The sequence below is a fragment of the Schistocerca americana genome, chromosome 1, assembly GCF_021461395.2.
Source record: "Schistocerca americana isolate TAMUIC-IGC-003095 chromosome 1, iqSchAmer2.1, whole genome shotgun sequence".
Classification (NCBI taxonomy): Eukaryota; Metazoa; Arthropoda; class Insecta; order Orthoptera; family Acrididae; genus Schistocerca; species Schistocerca americana.
The window spans coordinates 532968816-532988270 of record NC_060119.1 but is presented as its reverse complement, the minus strand read 5'-3'; the positions used below and the strand labels follow the sequence as shown (position 1 = coordinate 532988270).

The following is a 19455-nucleotide window of genomic DNA, read 5'->3' as shown; positions in this document are numbered from 1 at the left end:
CTAGCATTCTACGATAACGAAAATGTGTCATCCTCTTGTTCCTTGTGGAATTGGTCCAAAAAAATCCGCCGCTGTGAGCTTGTGTAATGACTTAGGAGTAATAGGATGCATTTTGTATTTCATGTGAGTATTATTTTCTTTTACTTTCTGGCAAGTTTCACATGTTCTAATCACAGATGCTATTTTATGACCTAGTTCCTTGAAACAATAAAACTTATTCATATGGGATATACATTTTTTGATTCTGAAGTGTCCATATCCTGTGTGAACATACGACACAAGTTCATCTTCCATTACCTTCGGAATACATACACGCCAATGCTTTGTTGTTATGCTGTCTCTCCAAAACATGATCTATAATTTTCCATTTTCTTAATTGATTAGGAGGTAACAAGTTCTGGACACACAAAGAAAGTATTTCTGTGAAATAAGGATCACGATGGATTTTCCCTGTTATTCTTTGAGCCATTTCCTTTACAGTGATGTTTGGATATTCTGCTGACATAAAATTAATGACAAAAATACTGCTGGGCCCTTCCATACATTTCAATTCTTCTATTCCTATGGGTAGCCTCGATAAAGCATCAGGTACAATATTTTTGGAACCTTTTACGTATCGTATCTTAATATTGTATTCCTGTAGGAACAGCGTCCATCACATCAACCTACTGTGTAGTAACTGACTACTCATCAGAAAGGATAAAGCTTGATGATCTGTATAAATGTTGATTTCTGATCCCCATACTAGTGTTTGAAACTTCAGAATACTCCACACAATCGCCAATAGTTCCTTTTCAGTAGCTGTGTAATTTAGTTCATGCTTATTTAGGCTACAGCTAACAAAAGGTATGGTTCTGTGTTCTACATTACTTGGGATCCCATTCTCCTTGGAAAAGTTCGGCAGCAACACCGTAATCAGATACATCTGTTGAAGATTTAAATGGTTTGCCCATAACTGGATGATGTAAAATGGGTGAGTCAACAAGCGCTCTTTTAACATTTTAAAACACATCATTTGCACCTTGATCCCAAGTCCATGGTACTTCCTTTCTTAAAAAACTTAAAATTCTTGGGTCATTTTACTCTTGCCCTTGTACGTACCATCGATAGTATCTGGCCATACCTATAAACCCTTTTAATTGTCTTACATTTCTGGGGTCCGGACATTCTCTGATAGCTTTTATGCATTCAGGGTCCAGTCTAATTCCCTTTACCCCTATAATATGACCTAAGAACTTAAGTTCTTGGCACACAAAAAATGATTCAGACAGCTTCACCATAATACCTTTTTCTTTAAATTTTTTCAGAGTACTGCACAAAGTTAGACAATGGTCCTCCCAAGTAGCTGATATTATTAAGATATCATCTACACATATTATCAAATCCTTCAATAAGTCTCTCCCTATTGCTTCATCTAACACACATATAAATACAGACACAGAGATATTAAGTCCGAATGGCAATACATTGAAATGATAAGATTTCCCATCAAACAGAAAGGCTGTATATTTTTTGGATTCTGGAGGTAATTTTATCTTCCAATATCCCATGGTCAAGTCTGTTGTACTAAAGGATCTTGCCTTTTCAAACTTGGATAACAATTCATTGATATTAATTGCTCAATCTCTTTTCATTTCTATATGTCGATTTAATGTACAAGCATCTAAGATTAATCATACTCTGCCCCGCCTGTAGCTTTCTTCACCACAACCAGAGGATTATTCATTACACTGGATCTTCATTCTATAATATTATTATCAATCATTTTGTTAATCTCATCCCAAACTGCTTCCTTCAAAGTCACTGGTATTGGATACGGTTTGCAAAAGAAATGGAGTGTCATCTTTGATTCTGAATGTAGAGATGTAGTCACTGATGTTACCTGGACAATCAGAAAACACCACTTCATACTCCATTAAAATTTTATACAAATCTCATCTTTGTTGACTGGTTAATATTAGGGATTCATTAACTTTGTCTTGTGTATCAGTTTGATTTGTTACTTGATCCACATTATCGATTTTTGGCGATAACTGTGCTGTAGCTGTTAACCGTAGACACTGACATTCAGTTGTTTGTTCCTCAATGTGGCTATTTGCTACAAATGGTGTCCAGCATCTACTGTCCCCTCTACCATGACAAAGAAGATGTCTGTCAAAGTTTAAGATGACTTTAAACTCTAACAACCAATCTAGACCAAATAGCACATTGGTATTCTCTACTATTGATAGCGTTTGATGAAATAACATATGTCCAATACTACAGTTCACTTGAGTTTCATATTTTACAAGTTTATTTTTTGTTCCCTTTATCCCAGTTATGTATACTCTAGCCACTGGCAATAATGGCAAGTTTCTGTTTATCCTGAATCGAGTTAAAAAATGCGTTTGTGATGAGTGATACCTCACTTCCAGAATCTATAAATATATTTATTTTTATTTATTTATTTATTTATTTATTTATTTAACCTGGCAAGATTAGGGCCATCAGGCCCTCTCTTACATCTAACCAGGCATTCTACTTATTTTACATTCATATGTTTTAGTAGGCATGTTGAACTACATCTAGTACAAAAAGTGAAATAAACAATTTGAAAGGTACACCTGGAAAAATACATACATATAGAGTTTATATTCTTAGGTCACAAGTACTGTTATAATTAGACATTATTGAAGAGACAGATTTTAGATAGGAGTGCTGGCGGCAGGGAGTATGAGGGAGACTCATGGTGAAGGGAGGAGAAGAATAGAGACATGATGAAACATAATTAAGGAAATATAAAGGAAAAGAAGATTGTGTGGCTAATAGAGATAGATGAAGAGGAAGGCATCTCAGGAGCAAGATAGGAGACGCTAGCTTTGCTATTTGACAGATGAGGGGATTGTCCTTGTACATTAATTTTGTGGAGAACTTTGTGAGGATGATAGTAGGAAATGCTTCAACTTCTTCTTAAAAGCAGCAGGAGATCGAATTTTGCGCAAGGTAGGGGGCAGCTTGTTCCAGAGGCGGACAGCGGCAACTGAGAAGGAGTTTGCAAAAGTTTTTGTTTTGTGAGTGGACACCGTTAGGATGCCAAATAAGAGTGACCTCGTGTTTCGATTATGATGACATGACAGGTTTTTAATCTCTGAAGCAAGGTACTGGGGTGCTTGCGCGACGAGGAGTCAGTGGAGTAGACATAGAGTGTGGTAGTCACGCAATTTGTCCGACCGCAGCCACCCTAGCTCGGAGTATGAAGCACTAACATGATCATATCGGCGAATGTTGCAGGTGTAACACACACAGGCATTCATGGTTAGCTCTAGCCGTCTTTTGTTTTCACTACTCATGCCTTGTTGAATCACATCACAATAGTGGAGGTTCGGTAGAACGAGTGCTTGCATGAGCTGGCGTTTCAAGTCCTGTGGAAATATGTTCTGAAACTTTTTGAGAGCATAGAGAGAAGCAAACGTCTTTCGGCACACTGCGACTGTATTCTCTGCCCAGTTGAGATGCTCATCCAAAGTTACACCCAGGTTCTTCACTGTTTTCTGATATGGTATTGGAGTACCGTCGAGCAGAATAGGAGGTAGCCATTCGCGGAAATCTGAACTTATTAATTTCTGATGGGCTATTAAGATTACTTGCGTCTTTTTTGCATTTAGTTTAAGCCCCAGGTTTTTCGCCCATGTCACTACTGAAGACAGATCATCATTCATCTGCGCGATTGCAGTGTTTACATCTTCAGGTCTGACGCTTAGGTAGAGCTGGAGGTCGTCGGCATAGAAATGATATTTACAGGAGAACAGAACCGACGAAATATCGTTGACATATAAAGAAAACAAAAGTGGTCCTAAGACTGATCCTTGTGGCACTCCCGAGGAAACATGTTTCCAGGAAGATTTTTCATTTACGCAGACAACACATTGCTGTCTGTCTTTTAAGTAGCTTTCAAACCATCTCATTGCACTATCAGAGAAATTAAGCTGTTGCATTTTTCTGAGCAATATGTCAAAGTTAACAGTGTCAAAAGCTTTGCTGAAGTCCAGTAGCGTCAATATTGTTGCCTTTCGATTGTCGATGGCATATTTCAGGTCATCAGTTACTTTAATTAGAGCAGTGTTTGTGCTGTGATGTTTACGGAAACCGGATTGAAATTTGTCATATAGGCTGAATTCATGCAAGTGTTCAGTGATTTGGTCATGAACAATATATTCAAGCGCTTTGGAAACAGCAGGCAGTATGCTAATTGGTCGGTAATCACTAGGAAGTTGCGGGTTTTCGATCTTAGGGATGGGTCGAATTAGGCTTCTTTTCCATGCAGTGGGATATATTCCGTTCACGAGGGAAAAATTAAATATGTCAGTTAAGACAGGTACTAAGATATCGGCAACATTCTTAATCATGGTTATACCGATACTGTCGTTGCCTATTGCATCAGAAGAGATTCTCATTATTGCTTTTCTTGCCGTATTTGTTGTTACATGTTTTAGATGGAAGGTATCGTTGTTAGTTATTCTGTTTGGGGATTCTTGTGGACGGTAATTATCAGCTGTGCTGTTATTCAGAGGTGCAGAGAAGAATTCATTTAATTCGTTAGCTGACACATGAAAAGTAGTTTCCGATTTTGCCTTTCCGACCCCCAAGCTACGGAGATTCTTCCATAGAGTCGTGGGCGTCAGATCACTGCATACAAGGGAGCGAGCGTGCCTGATTTTAGCATTGCGAATGCATTGTTTCACTCTGTTCCGTAGCTTTCTATATTCTTCGAAATGCTCGGGTTTCGGATCTGCCTTGAAACGCCTGTGGGCAGCATCCCTATTAGTCATCATTTGACGTAATTCAGCTGTCAGCCATGGAGCAGGAGATTTTCTTACACGGATTGTGCGCACAGGTGCATGTTTGTCATAGAGGGCAGTGAGTTTATCACCAAGTTCTTTAATTTTGCTGTCGATTGTGGGTTTTCTGATTATTTGATGCCATGAGATTTCTGAGCAATCGGCTGTTAGAGCGTCAAGGTCAATACGTTTCATGTTCCTACAAGTTATGTAACACGATTTGATCCTTGGGGGCTGCACAGAGTAGGCCAGGAATATTACATCATGTGCTGAGAGGCCAGGGGCCGATGTTTGACCAACATCTCTTACTTTGTCAGTCTGTTTCGTTGCGATTAAATCTATAAGAGTATGACTGTGCGCCGTATGGTGTGTAGGTTGTAATGGAAGAATGTTTATGCTATTGCAACTAAACAGTCTTCTTAGGTTTATTGCGGAGGGAGTGTCTCTTAGCAGGTCTATGTTCAAGTCACCCATTACGATGACATGTTCGTATTGACACTGAAGTGAATGTAATTCCGACTGGAAGGAACTCATTGAGCTTATTTTTGGCGGCTTGTACACGACGCCAGTCAAGAATTTCCGACTTTGTATATTTATTTCAATGAACATGAAGTCAGCCTCTTTTTCTTCAGCAGGATTTGACGTACATAAGACTTTCGCTTTGAGATCTGTTTGTATATACGCGCCGACCCCGCCACCTCGCTTTTTTGATCTGTCTGCCCTAAGAAATGTGTACCCTGGGAGATGAAAAGATGCAGAGGATATGTGTGGTTTCAACCACGTTTCGGATAAGAGGATTACATGGTAGTTTAGTTGGTTGAAGAGGAGGCTAAGTTCTTCGTAATGCGCAGGTAAAGACTGGATGTTGCAGTGAGCTGCTAAAAGCTCTGACGCGTTCCGCTGAGCCGCCTGGAGTAGGGTGGCAGACTGGTTTGTCCCTTTGTTAGGCACTACCTGCCGCGAGGAGCACTGGCCGCTGCTTCCGCCAAGTGACATAACACAGGGGTGTCCGAGATTTTGCACGCCCTGTTTGTGACACCGCGAGTGCCGAAAGAAAGGCGACTGCTAAAGATTTCCTGAGGTTGCGGGAGTATAGAAAATGGATTAGTGGTATTCGGTGCAAGAAGAATATGACCAAAATAGTGACAGCTGTGTGTCACTGTGTATCCTCTGTCGTAAGAGGAGAAATGTAATTAGCGTATTTGAAACAGCTTAGGGTGGAAATAAGGGAGAAGGGAGTGATTTAAGAGGCCGATGCTGCCAGCAGAGAGAAGCAAGCTTAATAATTAATAGATTATCGTAGGAAGCTAGAATTAAATTGAAATTTACTAAAGTGATACTGGTAGTGATTATCATAGGAAGCTACAATTAGATTGAAATTTGCTAAAGTGATACTGATAGTGATTTTTGTTATGGACAATTTAAACCGAAGAGATGGGTGATTAATGAACTCAAGGAGAGACTAATAATTGCAATAGAACTATTTCAGAACCGAAGAGAATAAACTGAGAAAATGAAAAAAAGTATTAGCAGTAACTAAAATTAAGTAATGGTTAGAGCTACAGACACAAAAAAATAGTGAAAAGTTAATACAGTTACAAAAACAATTAGTTGAAGGTACAAATATGGGTATAATTAAAAAAATTAATAAAATTACAAGACTATATCTGAGTATTGGGGCTGTTGCAATTGCAAATGGTGTTAAGTTTGCACTTTTGGCTCGAGTAGCTTCACTTAATACTATTCAGTTCTGTCATGTTTGTGACTGTCTTCTTTCCAGCTGCTGTCTTAATGATTACTCTGCCATCCTGAGTCCACACATTCTGAAGACCGAAATGGGATATGGCACTGTTTAAAATCTTTAGCCGTTCGTGTGTCAGATCTTCCCTTATTGTAAGCCCTGTCCTTGCTAACTTCTTCTTCTGGGTAAAGATCTCGGCCCTTTTTCGGTACGAGACAAATTTAATTATTATTGGACGAGGTTTGGTGGCACCTGGTAGTTTTCGTCCCACCCGATGGCTCCTGTCAATGTCTGCCTTGGTCACTTCAACGCCTAATTTTTCACGCACAACCTGTATAAGCAGGTTGTCCGTGTCTTCTTCCTTATTTTCTACTACTCCAAACAGTCGTAGACTATTTCGCCTTTGGTACTGTTCTAGTTCGTCAGTTGCGGCAGATAGTTTCACTTCCAACTCTCGTGCCTTTTTCTCGTATTCAGACACAGACTTTTTTAGTGCTGTAATTTCGGCAGTATTGGCCTCAACAGTTTCACGCATTTTGGCCAATACTGCTGCCGTTACAGTATCTGATATAGTGCCTGCTATCAGATCGAGATTGTTTTTATCGCGAAGCGCAGTGTTTACCTCAGAGCGGACCAGCTCCGCTATACCGGAAGCCGCGGCCGCACCTTCCGCCAAGAGCAGGCCCGCCGCACCTGCTGCTTCCCCGCTGCTGGACGCGCTGCTGTTCACTCTTCTGTTTACCATTTTCTCGAAGATATTGGCGGGGCACAGAAAAAAAAATAGCACTACTGCACAGAACACTGTTGTTTTCACGATTTACACTTGTACTAGACAACACCACCTGCGAGAACACCTTCGAATTCAACTAAATTTCGCGAGCCGAACTTAACACGTGTTACACTGCAGCCGCCATGGAGATAAAAAAAAAAACCTCGGAAGTTTCCACTATCACTGCTATTATAGGTTGTGGGTTATTAGTAGCTAAGCTTGGTTCTTCAAGCAGCAACCATTCCTTTGTGGGTATTTTGTGTGTAAAGTTAACATACTGAGATGGAATAAGACCTTCTGATGTACCTCCACGACCTGGGCCCCGGTCCTGGATCCAGATCGAACAATGTTTTCCTCATTACTACTAATTATGGGTTGGTTACCGAAACAAGATATTACATTCCCATTCTGTGTTTTATGGTTACTCGGTACAAATTCTGGAGAAGCTACTGGATCTAAATTTGAAGTGGATGCTTCTTTTAATAATTGTCATTACAACTTTTCTTAGTGTACTGGTGTACTTTTGCTAAGTTTGCCTCATGCTTTTTAAAATTATTTCCACTATTTATTTTATGGTTTGGACTTTCACTTTGGTGTAAAGTTTCATTGCAGTCCTTATTTATTGCATCAAGTGTATCAAAAAAAGACTACAACTCTTCTATTGTTTTCCAACCACTACACAAGATGTCTTTTCTCACATAGATTGGTAACTGTCTAATTAAAACGTACTAATCCTTGTTCTTCCATTGGCTTATCTAAATACTTTGCTGGTGTTAAATGCCAATCGAAATATTTCCTTATAGTACCCGAAGTATTATTATAATATTTTGGGTCCCATAGATCTGATATTAACTCTTCTTGAACACTAGCAGACCAGTACTTCTCATTAAATTTCTTTTGAAAGTCTCCCCAAGAGGAAAAATTCTCAATATTTACTGTTCCCCATTCTGAGGCTTCCCCTAGAAGGTACCCCAAAGCAAATTCGATCTTCTTGGAATCTTCCCAATTTTTTGGTAAAGCGTGGTTAAATCTTTTTAAGAAATGGGTCAGATGTACACTTCGTCCAGCTTAAATTTAGGGAATTGTCTAGATAACCCTGAATTAGCTCCCCACTGCAAATCAGTCACCGCTCCACCGCTCTGCTCCAACATTAGTTGAAGTAACCCTTTTTTCTACTTTATCTTGGATAAGCTTAAATTCTCTCCACAGGTCATCCATACCCTTCCTGATATCACTAAGTTCGAAAGAAGGAATAGGTGATATGTTTCTGGATGTTATTCTCTCGGTAACCTTTCAATCTATAATTTCTCCAAATTGTTCCTCCAAACTAATTAAATTTATAATATGAGAGTAAGCTATTTTCTCTTTGAAATTTCTTTCTACATTATCTACCCGTTTATTCACACCTGTAATTTGCAATTGAATGACTGGTATTAATTCATTGAGCTTATCTACACTCTCTTTCAAATGATTCAACCCCTGCCTTACATCATTATACTTAATATTGTACACATTTTCAAGAGATCCTAACTTTTCAGTAAGTTCAGATTCTACATTATTACATTTGCTCCCAATGTGAACCTTTTCGATAAATCGTGAAAAGTGTTACTCTATTTCTGACTAAGTCAGTAAACATATCATTTATATGAGTGGTCAAAGAATTTGTCAACTCGTTCTTTAAATCTACTTTTAAATTCTCTATTTTATTACTTATTGCTATGAATATAATAAAGGGAAACATTCCACGTGGGAAAATATATATAAAAATCAAAGATGCTGTCAACTTACCAAACGAGAAAGTGATGGTATGTTGATAGAAACAATAAAAAACACACAAACACACACACAAATTTCAAGCTTTCGCAACCCAAGGTTGCTTCATCAGGAAAGAGGGAAGGAGAGGGAAAGACGAAAGGATGTGGGTTTTAAGAGAGAGGGTAATGAGTCATTCCAATCCCAGGAGTGGAAAGACTTACCTTAGGGGGAAAAAAGGACAGGTATACACTCATGCGCGCGCGCGCACACACACACACACACACACACACACACACACACACACACATATCCATCCGCACATATACAAACACAGGCAGACAAATGTAAATGCAAATTGCGTCGAACTCAGTCTTCAAAGTACCCATGCCTTCGCATAGATTATAAATTCTTTGCTTTGAGAGTCGACTTTGGCGTTTAACAAACCTGAATTTGTCATTTGGGTATTTGGAGTTTCACTCCGAGCTTTTGAAGCTTCACTCTGTGTATTTAATTGAGAATTTAGTAAGCCTAGTTCTTTACTTAGAGTTGTACTCTGAGCATTTAATTGAGAATTTAATGAGTTAAACTTAAGACTCTGAGCTTTGATTAAATTTATCAACTTAGCCCAGTCAGGTACTTCTTTGCTAATTTTCATGGCCATAGCTGGGTCTTACATTTCCCCAACCTGTTGTATATTTTCCATAATTTTATATGCCTTAGCTCTTGTAAGCATTTAAAAATAACTTTAAATATGATAATTACACAATAAAAGTTCACTCAACAGCATCTTCTACAACTTTGTAGTAAAGTAATCAAGTTTTGTATCATGCTCACCTGGCGTAGAATTCGTGTTGCCTAGGTGAGCAGATGTGGAGGCAGGTTGGCACCAGCGAACAGCTGGTGCCAGTGGCATCAGATGTATGTTGATTTCTGCATCTGCGTCCTCTTGATGAGTGTGAGAGCTGAATACTTCCCACACTGGATCTTCTTGGTCGGAGCATTCTGTGTGTACTTCTTCTTGGGCAAATATGTCGAAATCTTCTTTGCTGTTTTTATCATTGTGAATTTTTCATTTATTCACCGTTTTTCCATTTACATTTTGCTCCATTGGATACTTGAATATGTTCCAATTTCTCAGAGTATTTCCATTGTCTTATTATGTTTGGTTGCTATGGCAACACATAACAGCTTCTTTTCTCATTTTTACTTAAAATTTCTGTTTTCTTGGTCCTTTCACACCAGTCGCCATGTTCTAACATTTATGACTTAAAGTGTGAGTGTGAACTTGGGTTATTTCGGTTTATTCCCCCAAACTACCTTCCACTTCTTTACGAGGTGACTTACTTGAAATTTGGAGCTACTCTTCTTTACTGGATAGCTGGCTGCTGGAAACCCTTGTGACTTCTTCTCCGTGAATAACACTAGGTACAGGAATTTATAGACCCTTTTATTTATGAAATAAGTAGACATACAAACTTTGCTTTTTGTCAACTAACGATGTATTTGACTTTCATATACAATAAAACCTCACTTTCTACATAAATATATAACTTCCAGTAAGTCCTTCATACAGTCGAATGTCAGAAACGAATTGAATTGCAGTTAAAAGAAAATTGGCTTTGATACCATAACTTTTCTTAACATGAATCAGAAAATAAGTCTTGCCTATTGCAAGGTTACATCAAGAGTTTTCAAGAGTTATTTTTCAACTGTCTTTATTTTAATAACAATAGTCAATGACCCAATGAGCACAGAGCTGCATATAAACTCCATGGTTCTTCCTTACACACTCACTAAAACATCTGTGGATTGCCTGACAGGTAGTTGTCGGTGCTGTTCATCCACCGCATCTACTTTTTTCCCATGACTGATTTTAAACCTGCAAACACAAACATGTGATGTGCAGTAGATAGGATTCTACCGTCCCACACTCATATCCAGAATAATGTGTGTTCAAGATGGTAGAAGGCTGAGTAGTTCCGGAATTTACACAGCTTCATGTTCTTAGGGTGGAGTATCTGTTTCACAGAGCCCTTTAAATTACAGTGAGTGCCACAAGATCAGACCTCTTTTGTGAACTAAATGCAAACCACTGTGGTGCCATGCATGTGACCATTAAAGACTGAAATAAGCAACATGTTAGATTAGCCTCACGTAGAGTTCCTCAGGTTCATTTTTGTATTTGTATTTGCATTAGTCACTGCACAAGATTAGTTTTACCCTTGGTACCTCATGTTTGTTTATTTGTATGTTGTATTTGCTTTGATCACTGGTTAGGTTGGATACACTTACGGTACCTCCAAGTTCCTTGATTCATATTTGCATATTTCCTTGACCACTGTGTTATATTAGCCTCATTTACAATACTTCAAGAATGTTAATGACATTTGTCATGTTGTCTTAAAAAACTGTGTAAACTGATTCCCCACAAACTAACGATGGGCACACCTCATGTGTTCTCATAATGCCTTCATGAGTGATGGTGATTATCGGAGCTTTTGTTCATAGACATTTTTGTGGCAACTTTCCTTTATAAATGCATTCCGCAGTTAATTGTGCCTCTAAACATTCTGATTAAATGAGTTGGTTAGTCCTTTGATGTCTTTTCTTAGATTGTGCCATGCTTTACCCATCTGTTTTATCCTGCTTGCCTAGCAAAACTGAGGATTACCACATAATACACTGCGTACAGCTTTGGGGCAGCTCCATTGGGGCCAAAATAATTTTTATGTGACAGAAAAAGGCAATCAGATGTGTAATAGGTGCTTTCAAAACAATGTTTCCCATAGGCCACTTTACAAGAAGCTGGGTCTCTTTGACAGATTCTTGTTATTCATACATAGTTCCCTAGTCTGCACACTAGTCTACACAAAAGAAAACCAAGAGAGCTGCAAATTAAGACAATCATTTGATTATCATAATACATGCCACAATGAAATTACTGACCAGCTTTTTACTAGAGTAAACAAGATGCATAATAGTTATATATACCTCGGAGTCAGACCGTTTGATATGCACTGCCACACTACCTTGAAAAATTTTAAAGAAGGCTTTTAAGCCATAGAGGAATACTTTGATTGTGTAACAGAAGATCTTAATTTTTAACTTATACTCATTGTACATTTGTATGTAAATCTGCATGATGTAACTGTTGTCTTTGTTACTGTCTTATATTATTATATGTATTATTTAATTTGTATAAACTATCAACATCAATAGCATGCAAAATGCTTCAAGAAGAAATAAATAAGCAGGAAAATAGAAAAAGTGCAGTAGTATCACTCAATGAAAATTGTAAACCAGTTCACTTAGCATATTCTTACACCCACAGATGCTGTAAATTCAAGCCATTTTATATGTAATTTCTGGCCTTGCAAATAAACAATAATTATTCCATAAAAAATAAATCATTATGATCTTCATGAAGTTGCCAGTTGTTGTGTCCCTCCAAAATTAAATCAGAAAAAATCGACCTTGATAACATAATCTGTTGTAGACAGCGTCTTGCAGCTGAATTAAACATCAAAAAGGAAACATTTCCTCTCATCAAACATGGAAGCACTGTTCCCACTGCAGTATTACATGCAATAATACCCCTGTCTAATGGCCACTGGCAGGGTCATACTGCCCTTCACTGACCCATATATGAATTGCTTCTCAAGCCAATAGATTATTCATCATGTCACGTATTGAGATAGCAAATGCAACATTTTGCAAATTCAGTTTGCTATTTGATCTCAAAGAGAATTTTTGCCTTTTGAGATTAGTAGTAATGTGGGAGACCCCCTACTTACCATTTTACAGGTATTCACGGAACTGAAATTATGTTTGCGAGTGAGAGAACTTGTCCTTTACACTATTTATGAAACTGCTTCACCTATGCAGTGAGTGCTACCATTGTCTGTAGTCCACTCAGGAGTTCCCTTTACTATGTTATTACCACTATATACAGTCCCATGGTACCACAATTTTAGACCATACTTTTACCTATTATTTAATTCATTTTCTCTGAACTGCTATTTTCTCATGACAGAAGTGTATACTCTCTGTGCATGTGTGTAATATCAGTAGCTGTTCTTGTTTATACAAATTTTTGTATTGTTCAGCACATTGGTAAAATGTGTATGCTATTATTTAGAAAGCATAAAGTGAAATTATACATTATTCTTAGAAAGATTTCTTAATTTAAATCAAAATTAGTTGTTTTAGTTACTGTTAACTGCAAGTCTACATTTAAAAAGATAATTTCTGTATGTACTTACTCTGCAGGTTAAATATCCTGGAGGAATCCCAACAACCTTAGAGCAAACGGGACAGCAATGGGATTTTCCTAATGCATGGCCCCCACATCAAGACCTTGTCATCTCTGCCCTTGAAGCTACAAATGACCCAAGAGCACTGAGAATGGCTCGGGAATGGGCACTCCGCTGGGTTTATAATAACTACCGTGCCTGGGTTGACACAAAAGTAAGTATCTAGATAATAATTTTCCAGAAGTGGGTTACTTTATTGGTGTTTGGACAGGGAAAATGCAGTCTAAAGACTGATTTGTTATAGCTGTCCTTGCTAGTCTATTCTGTGCAAGCCTATTATTCATTTCTGCATAACTTGTTTCAACCAAGGCACATTTTAATCTGCTTACTTCTGCCAAGCCTTGGCACCCCTTTCCAACTTTTATCACATGCACTTCTCTCCATTATCAAACTGACTGTTCCTTGATGCTCCAGGATGTGCCTTATTGATCAGTTGCATCTTTTAGTCAACTTGTGCTATAAATTTTCTTTTTGTCTTGGTTTATTTTACACTTCCTCATTAGTTATCTGATCTACTCTTATGATGTTCAGCATTCTCTTGCAACACCACATTTCAAAATTTTCTATTTTCTTCTTATCTGAACTGTTTATCATCCACATTTCACTTCCATATAAGGATACATTCCAAACAAATACTTTCTGAAAAGACTTCTGAACATTTAACTTTATAATCAGTGTTCGCAAAATTTCTCTTTCTCAGAAATATTTTTCTTGCTTCTGTCAGTCTACATTTTATATCTTCAGTACATTGGCTATTGTCATTTATTTTGCTGCCTAAATAACAAAACTCATCTACTATATTTAGCATGTCTTTTCCTAATCTAATTCTCTCGGCATCACAAAATTTAATTCAACTACATTCCATTACTGTTGCTCTACTTTTGTTGATGTACATCTAACAATCTCTTTTGAAGACATTATCCATTCTTCCATGTCCTTTGCCATCTCTGAGAGAAATACAACCTCAAAGTTTTTGTTTGTTCTTCCTGAACTCTAATTTACTTTGCTCCATGTTCAATGTATAGGTTAAACTTTGGCTCTTGTAACTGATTCTGGTCTCTGTACAAGTTGTAGATAACCATTTGCTTCTTATATTTTATCCCTGCCAGCTATAGAATTTCAAAGAGTATATTCCAGTCAAAATTGTCAAAAGCCTTCTCTGAATCTTCAAATACTATAAGCATAGGTTTGTCTTTCTTTACTCGGTCTTAGTTGTATGAAGATGAGACATTTGGTCAATATTGTCTTGTGGGTACCTACATTTGTGCTGAACCCAAACTGGTCTTCTCAAGACCAGCCTCTACGTTTTTTCCATTCTTCTGTAAATAATTCATGTCAGTGTCTTGCTACCATGACTTATTAAACAGATTGTTTAGTAATGTTCGCAACAGTCAGTACCTGCCTTCTTTGGAACTGAAATTATCACATTCTTCTTGAAGTTGGAGAGTATATCATCTACCTCATGTGTTTCATATACCAGATGGAATAGTTTTGTCATGGTATGTCCTCCCATTGATCTCAATAATTATCAGGGAATGTCATCTACTCCAGTAGCCTTGTTTCAACTTGGATCTTTTAGTGCTCTGTCAGATTCTTCTTGCTATATTGTATCTTCTTCCACTTCCTATTCCCTATATGTAATACTGTCTTCAAGTTCATTCCCCTTGTACAGCCATTCTAATAATTCCTTCCACCTTTCAGCATTGTCTTCTTTGCTTAATATTGACTTGTCATCTGAACTCTTAATAATGATACAGGTGTTTCTCTTTTTTCTAATGATCTATCTAATTTTCCTATAGGTGGCATCTATCTTTCCAGTAGTCAAATGATTCAAATGGCTCTGAGCACTGTGGGACTTAACTTCTGAGGTCATCAGTCCCCTAGAACTTAGAACTACTTAAACCTAACTAACCTAAGGACATCACACACATCCATGCCAGAGGCAGGATTCGAACCTGCGACCGTAGCGGTCGCACGGTTCCAGACTGTATTGCCTAGAACTGCTCAGCCACCCAGGCCAGCTCTTTCCAGTAGTCATGCATGCTTGTACGCCTTTGTATTCACTCTCTATATGTTCCTGTTTTTGCCAATTTACACTTTCTGTCAGCGGTGGTGGTGGTGGTTAGTGTTTAACGTCCCGTCGACAACGAGGTCATTAGAGACGGAGCTCATGCTCGGGTTAGGGAAGGATTGGGAAGGAAATCGGCCGTGCCCTTTCAAAGGAACCATCCCGGCATTTGCCTGAAGCGATTTAGGGAAATCACGGAAAACCTAAATCAGGATGGCTGGAGACGGGATTGAACCGTCGTCCTTCCGAATGCGAGTCCAGTGTGCTAACCACTGCGCCACCTCGCTCGGTCTTTCTGTCAGCCTCAGTTATTAGGTGTCTGTGTTTCCTTTTTTGTGGAATCCTGCCCACTTGTCTCTTATAGGGTGCCTAGGAAGCTGTTTTCTCGGATAGTTGGACAACATACAAGCAAATCATATTAATGGAGTTTATTTCAGCTATTGAACTGACAATACCTAACTTTATATTTACAATGAGTTGTCGCAAGCAAGTGGCAACATTCAAATAATCAATGTCCTTCACGATACGCAATGTCCATTCAAGTAACTGATATGAATCACATGTCACAGCTCTTCTAGGCTGTCACTGACATCAGTGCACAATTATTCAAAAATCAATTTCTTTGTGGTGACTTTAGTGAACATTAAATGTTATGGAGACCAGTACCTCAGTACAGCTGTTGAATTGTCCTCCACTGCCTATATGTTGATTTGCTCTTCTGTCATCACATAGACTACTTAGTGGGATGTAGTCAGTGATTTGCACAGCAGTGACTACTTGCTGGACAGGATACATCTAACAGATAATGCCATGTCTGACAGGAAGCTGCTGAAGTGGATGCTTAGTAAGGCTAACTAGATGCTGTACAGCCACCTGGATGTTCGGACATCACTATAGTGTTCAGGAATGAGTAGGTCCTATTATGAACATGGTCTATCATGCTGTTGATTCATGCATTTTGAAGTATTCATGACATCTATGAAGATCACTTTCTCCCTATTAGACTGAGGAATGCTTCTCTAAAATCTGAGGCATGCAACTCCATACAAGTTCAAATACTGATCATCTACACAGAACCTCTGTTAGAACCTCACAGTTTCACTTGGGAAGGCTGAAAAGCCTCTCATGTACAGTGGTAGTCTCCTGATCAATAAGAGAGAAATTTCTCTTCGGGGCTAAATACATCACAGATGTAAATACAATTGCTAACAGGATTTAATCTTTTACCATTTCAGAGACATCACCAAAAAGCTACACTGCTAACAACAATGAACTTTACAACTGCCCCTTCTACATGTCATGACAACTGGACACATTAAAATGAGATGTACCCACTAAATAAGTTCAGGGCTATAGAAAGGATAAATTGCCTCACCATACAGAAGAGATGTTGAGTCACAGATAGACACAACAAAAAAGACTGCTGAAATATTTACTCATAAGCATTTGGTTGAGAGAAGATCCTGTGTTGCCTGAGGAAGCATGCAGGGAAGTGGTAGGGACAGCATACTACATACATTATCGGAAGGCTGTGCTAGGGGAGGGAGGGAGGGGGAGAAGAAATAGAGAAAGGGATAGAGTAGAGATGTGTTGGTGGGATACTGGATAGAAGGCATGTACAGTGCTGGAGTGGGAGGAGAGAAAGGGGTAGGTAGGTGAAGGACAGGGACTACTGGAGATTGAGGCCAGTGGGGTTATAGGAATGTAGGATATATTGCAGGGAGAGAGATCCCACCTGCAAAATTCAGAACTCATAGGAAGGATCCAGTTGGTACATGTTGAGAAGTACTCATTGAAGTGAAGCACGTTGTGATAGGCAGTATGTTCATTAACTGAGTGGCCCAGCTGTCTCTTGTCCACAATTTTGTAGTGGACAGGCAGCTTTTAGTTCAGTTAGTAAAAACAGTCAGTATTGCAGAATATCTCATTTCTTAAATCAATCATTTTTGCATGTTTAATCAGCGATCTTCAGATTATGAGCACCATTTGACTGAAGCTGGCAACATGGTAAACAGCTGTGTGTGATCACAATGGTAACTGCAGCAGTCACTGTTGCATCCACAAACAGGTGTTCACTATTCACCAGCTCTAGCAAAATAATGCTCGTATTATGAAGATGGCCGATTAAACATACAAAAGCTGGTCATTTTACTAAATGAGATTTTCTGTGATCTTGACTGTTTTTACTAATTGATCATCAAGAACAGATGCTTGTTAGTTTGTCATGCCCATGTAGAAAGCAGCACAGTGGTTGCAGCTTAGCTGGTAATCACAGGGCTGTTTTCACAGGTAGTTCTGCCTTTGATGGGATAGGCAATGTCAGTGACTGGAAGGTGGTAGTAGGAGGATGTGCATCTAGGCCTATTGCAGGGATATAAGTTTTGAGGCAAGAGGTGGGGAGCAGGGGTGAAGTATGGATGGACGAGGATATTGCATAGTTTGGGTGGATGGCAGAATATCACACAGTTGGAGGGGTGAGGTGAATAGTAGGGAGGATATTCCTCATCTCAGGGCATAGCAAGAGGTAGTTGAAAACCTTGCGAAGAATATGATTTAGTTTCATGGGTGTTACTGAGCCAAGAGAGGTGTGCTCCTTTGTGGACAGGTGGTGTGTATGTGTGAGGTGGTAGGTGATTTGAGAGACAAGGCATGAGAGACCTGTTTCCAAACAAGGTCTCAGCATTATCCCCCAGGCAGCACAGAATCTTCCCCCAACCCTCACATTTCTATCCTTCCCCCTTCCTACTCCTTGCCTCCCCCTTGCCCACATCACCCACCCCAGCAGATTAATGGTCACCTCAGAATCAGGCAAAATCAGGCCCCCATGCCTGGAGACAGTGCCCATTTGAGTATGAGTTGTGCTTACAAGAATGTGCATGTATTCTGCTTCAGAAGAAAAACTTTGTTTGAAAGCTTGTGAGTAAATATTTCAGCAGTCTTCTTCATTCTATCTGTCGGCAACTGAGTACCTCCTTTTTGTGTAGAGTAACAATCTATACTTTCCATAATATTGTTGTCATTCCATCTTGGACCTTCATTACTGAGTAAGTTCAGTGTTTATGATGTGGGAGTACATGCTATCTTGAGGGTTATGGGACAGATGAGGTTACTAAATTCCTCATCTCAAGCACTCAGGAAAGAGGGGTATTCAGTTGGTTACCAGTGCATATATAAATTTGTAACAATGAAATTATGAATGTGGCAGCCAAGGGGGGCCAGCATACTGCTTCTTGTTGTACAATGCAAAGTCCTACTACATGTAGTAACTTTGCTGCTGAGAGACAAGACTAAGTGTTACTGGAAAGAGCACTGGCAGAATGTGAATGTCAACAACCTGTGGTTGGTGAAATCTACTACTCAGCCAAAGTGTACTTTTTTCCAGCAAGTAAGGTGAAATGAAGATGTTGTCTCTTACCTCTGAATAAAATGCTGCTCTTTAACATACAGATTTATGCTTCAGTGAGAGCATCACCTAGTATGTGATACTTGGGGTTTTTGAATGTTGTAGCATCACTTTCTTGGAGCAGTGATCCCAATGATCAAATGAGAGCAGAACACAGTTTGGATGTGACTTGCTCTCTATTTTAGGTGATGATGACCTTCAGAGTGTATGTAATATGGATAGTAAACTTTTGCTTGTCTACTGAGTTACAACAAAGAGTTGTATAGATACATAACTCTACCATGAAGGTGCTTTCAACCAGCCACCCACACATATTTGAGAGATCTTTAGAATTTACTACAATGTTTTGTGTATGTATCTATTTAGAATGTTATCTAATATTGTTTACTTTATTAGATTATTTTGCAATGATGTACTCTGCATTGCATATATATTTCTGTAACAATTCATTGACAATTAAGCATTAACAACTATGACATCATGCACCCAACTCGAATAACAGCAACAATCTTATAAGAAATACAACACATACATTTAGGCCAAATTATAGAACACAAAATTAATATTTTATAAACAACACATCTAGATC

General features: G+C 38.7%; 1 protein-coding gene across 1 annotated transcript in view; it reads left to right on the top strand.

Moving 5' to 3' along the window:
• Positions 1-19455, top strand: part of LOC124572017 (trehalase-like) — a 120750-nt gene that overhangs the window by 74143 nt on the left and 27152 nt on the right. The window contains exon 4 of the mRNA XM_047131122.1: positions 13352-13549. Coding sequence (XP_046987078.1) covers positions 13352-13549 — 198 coding nt within the window. The remainder of the gene's footprint in view (positions 1-13351; positions 13550-19455) is intronic.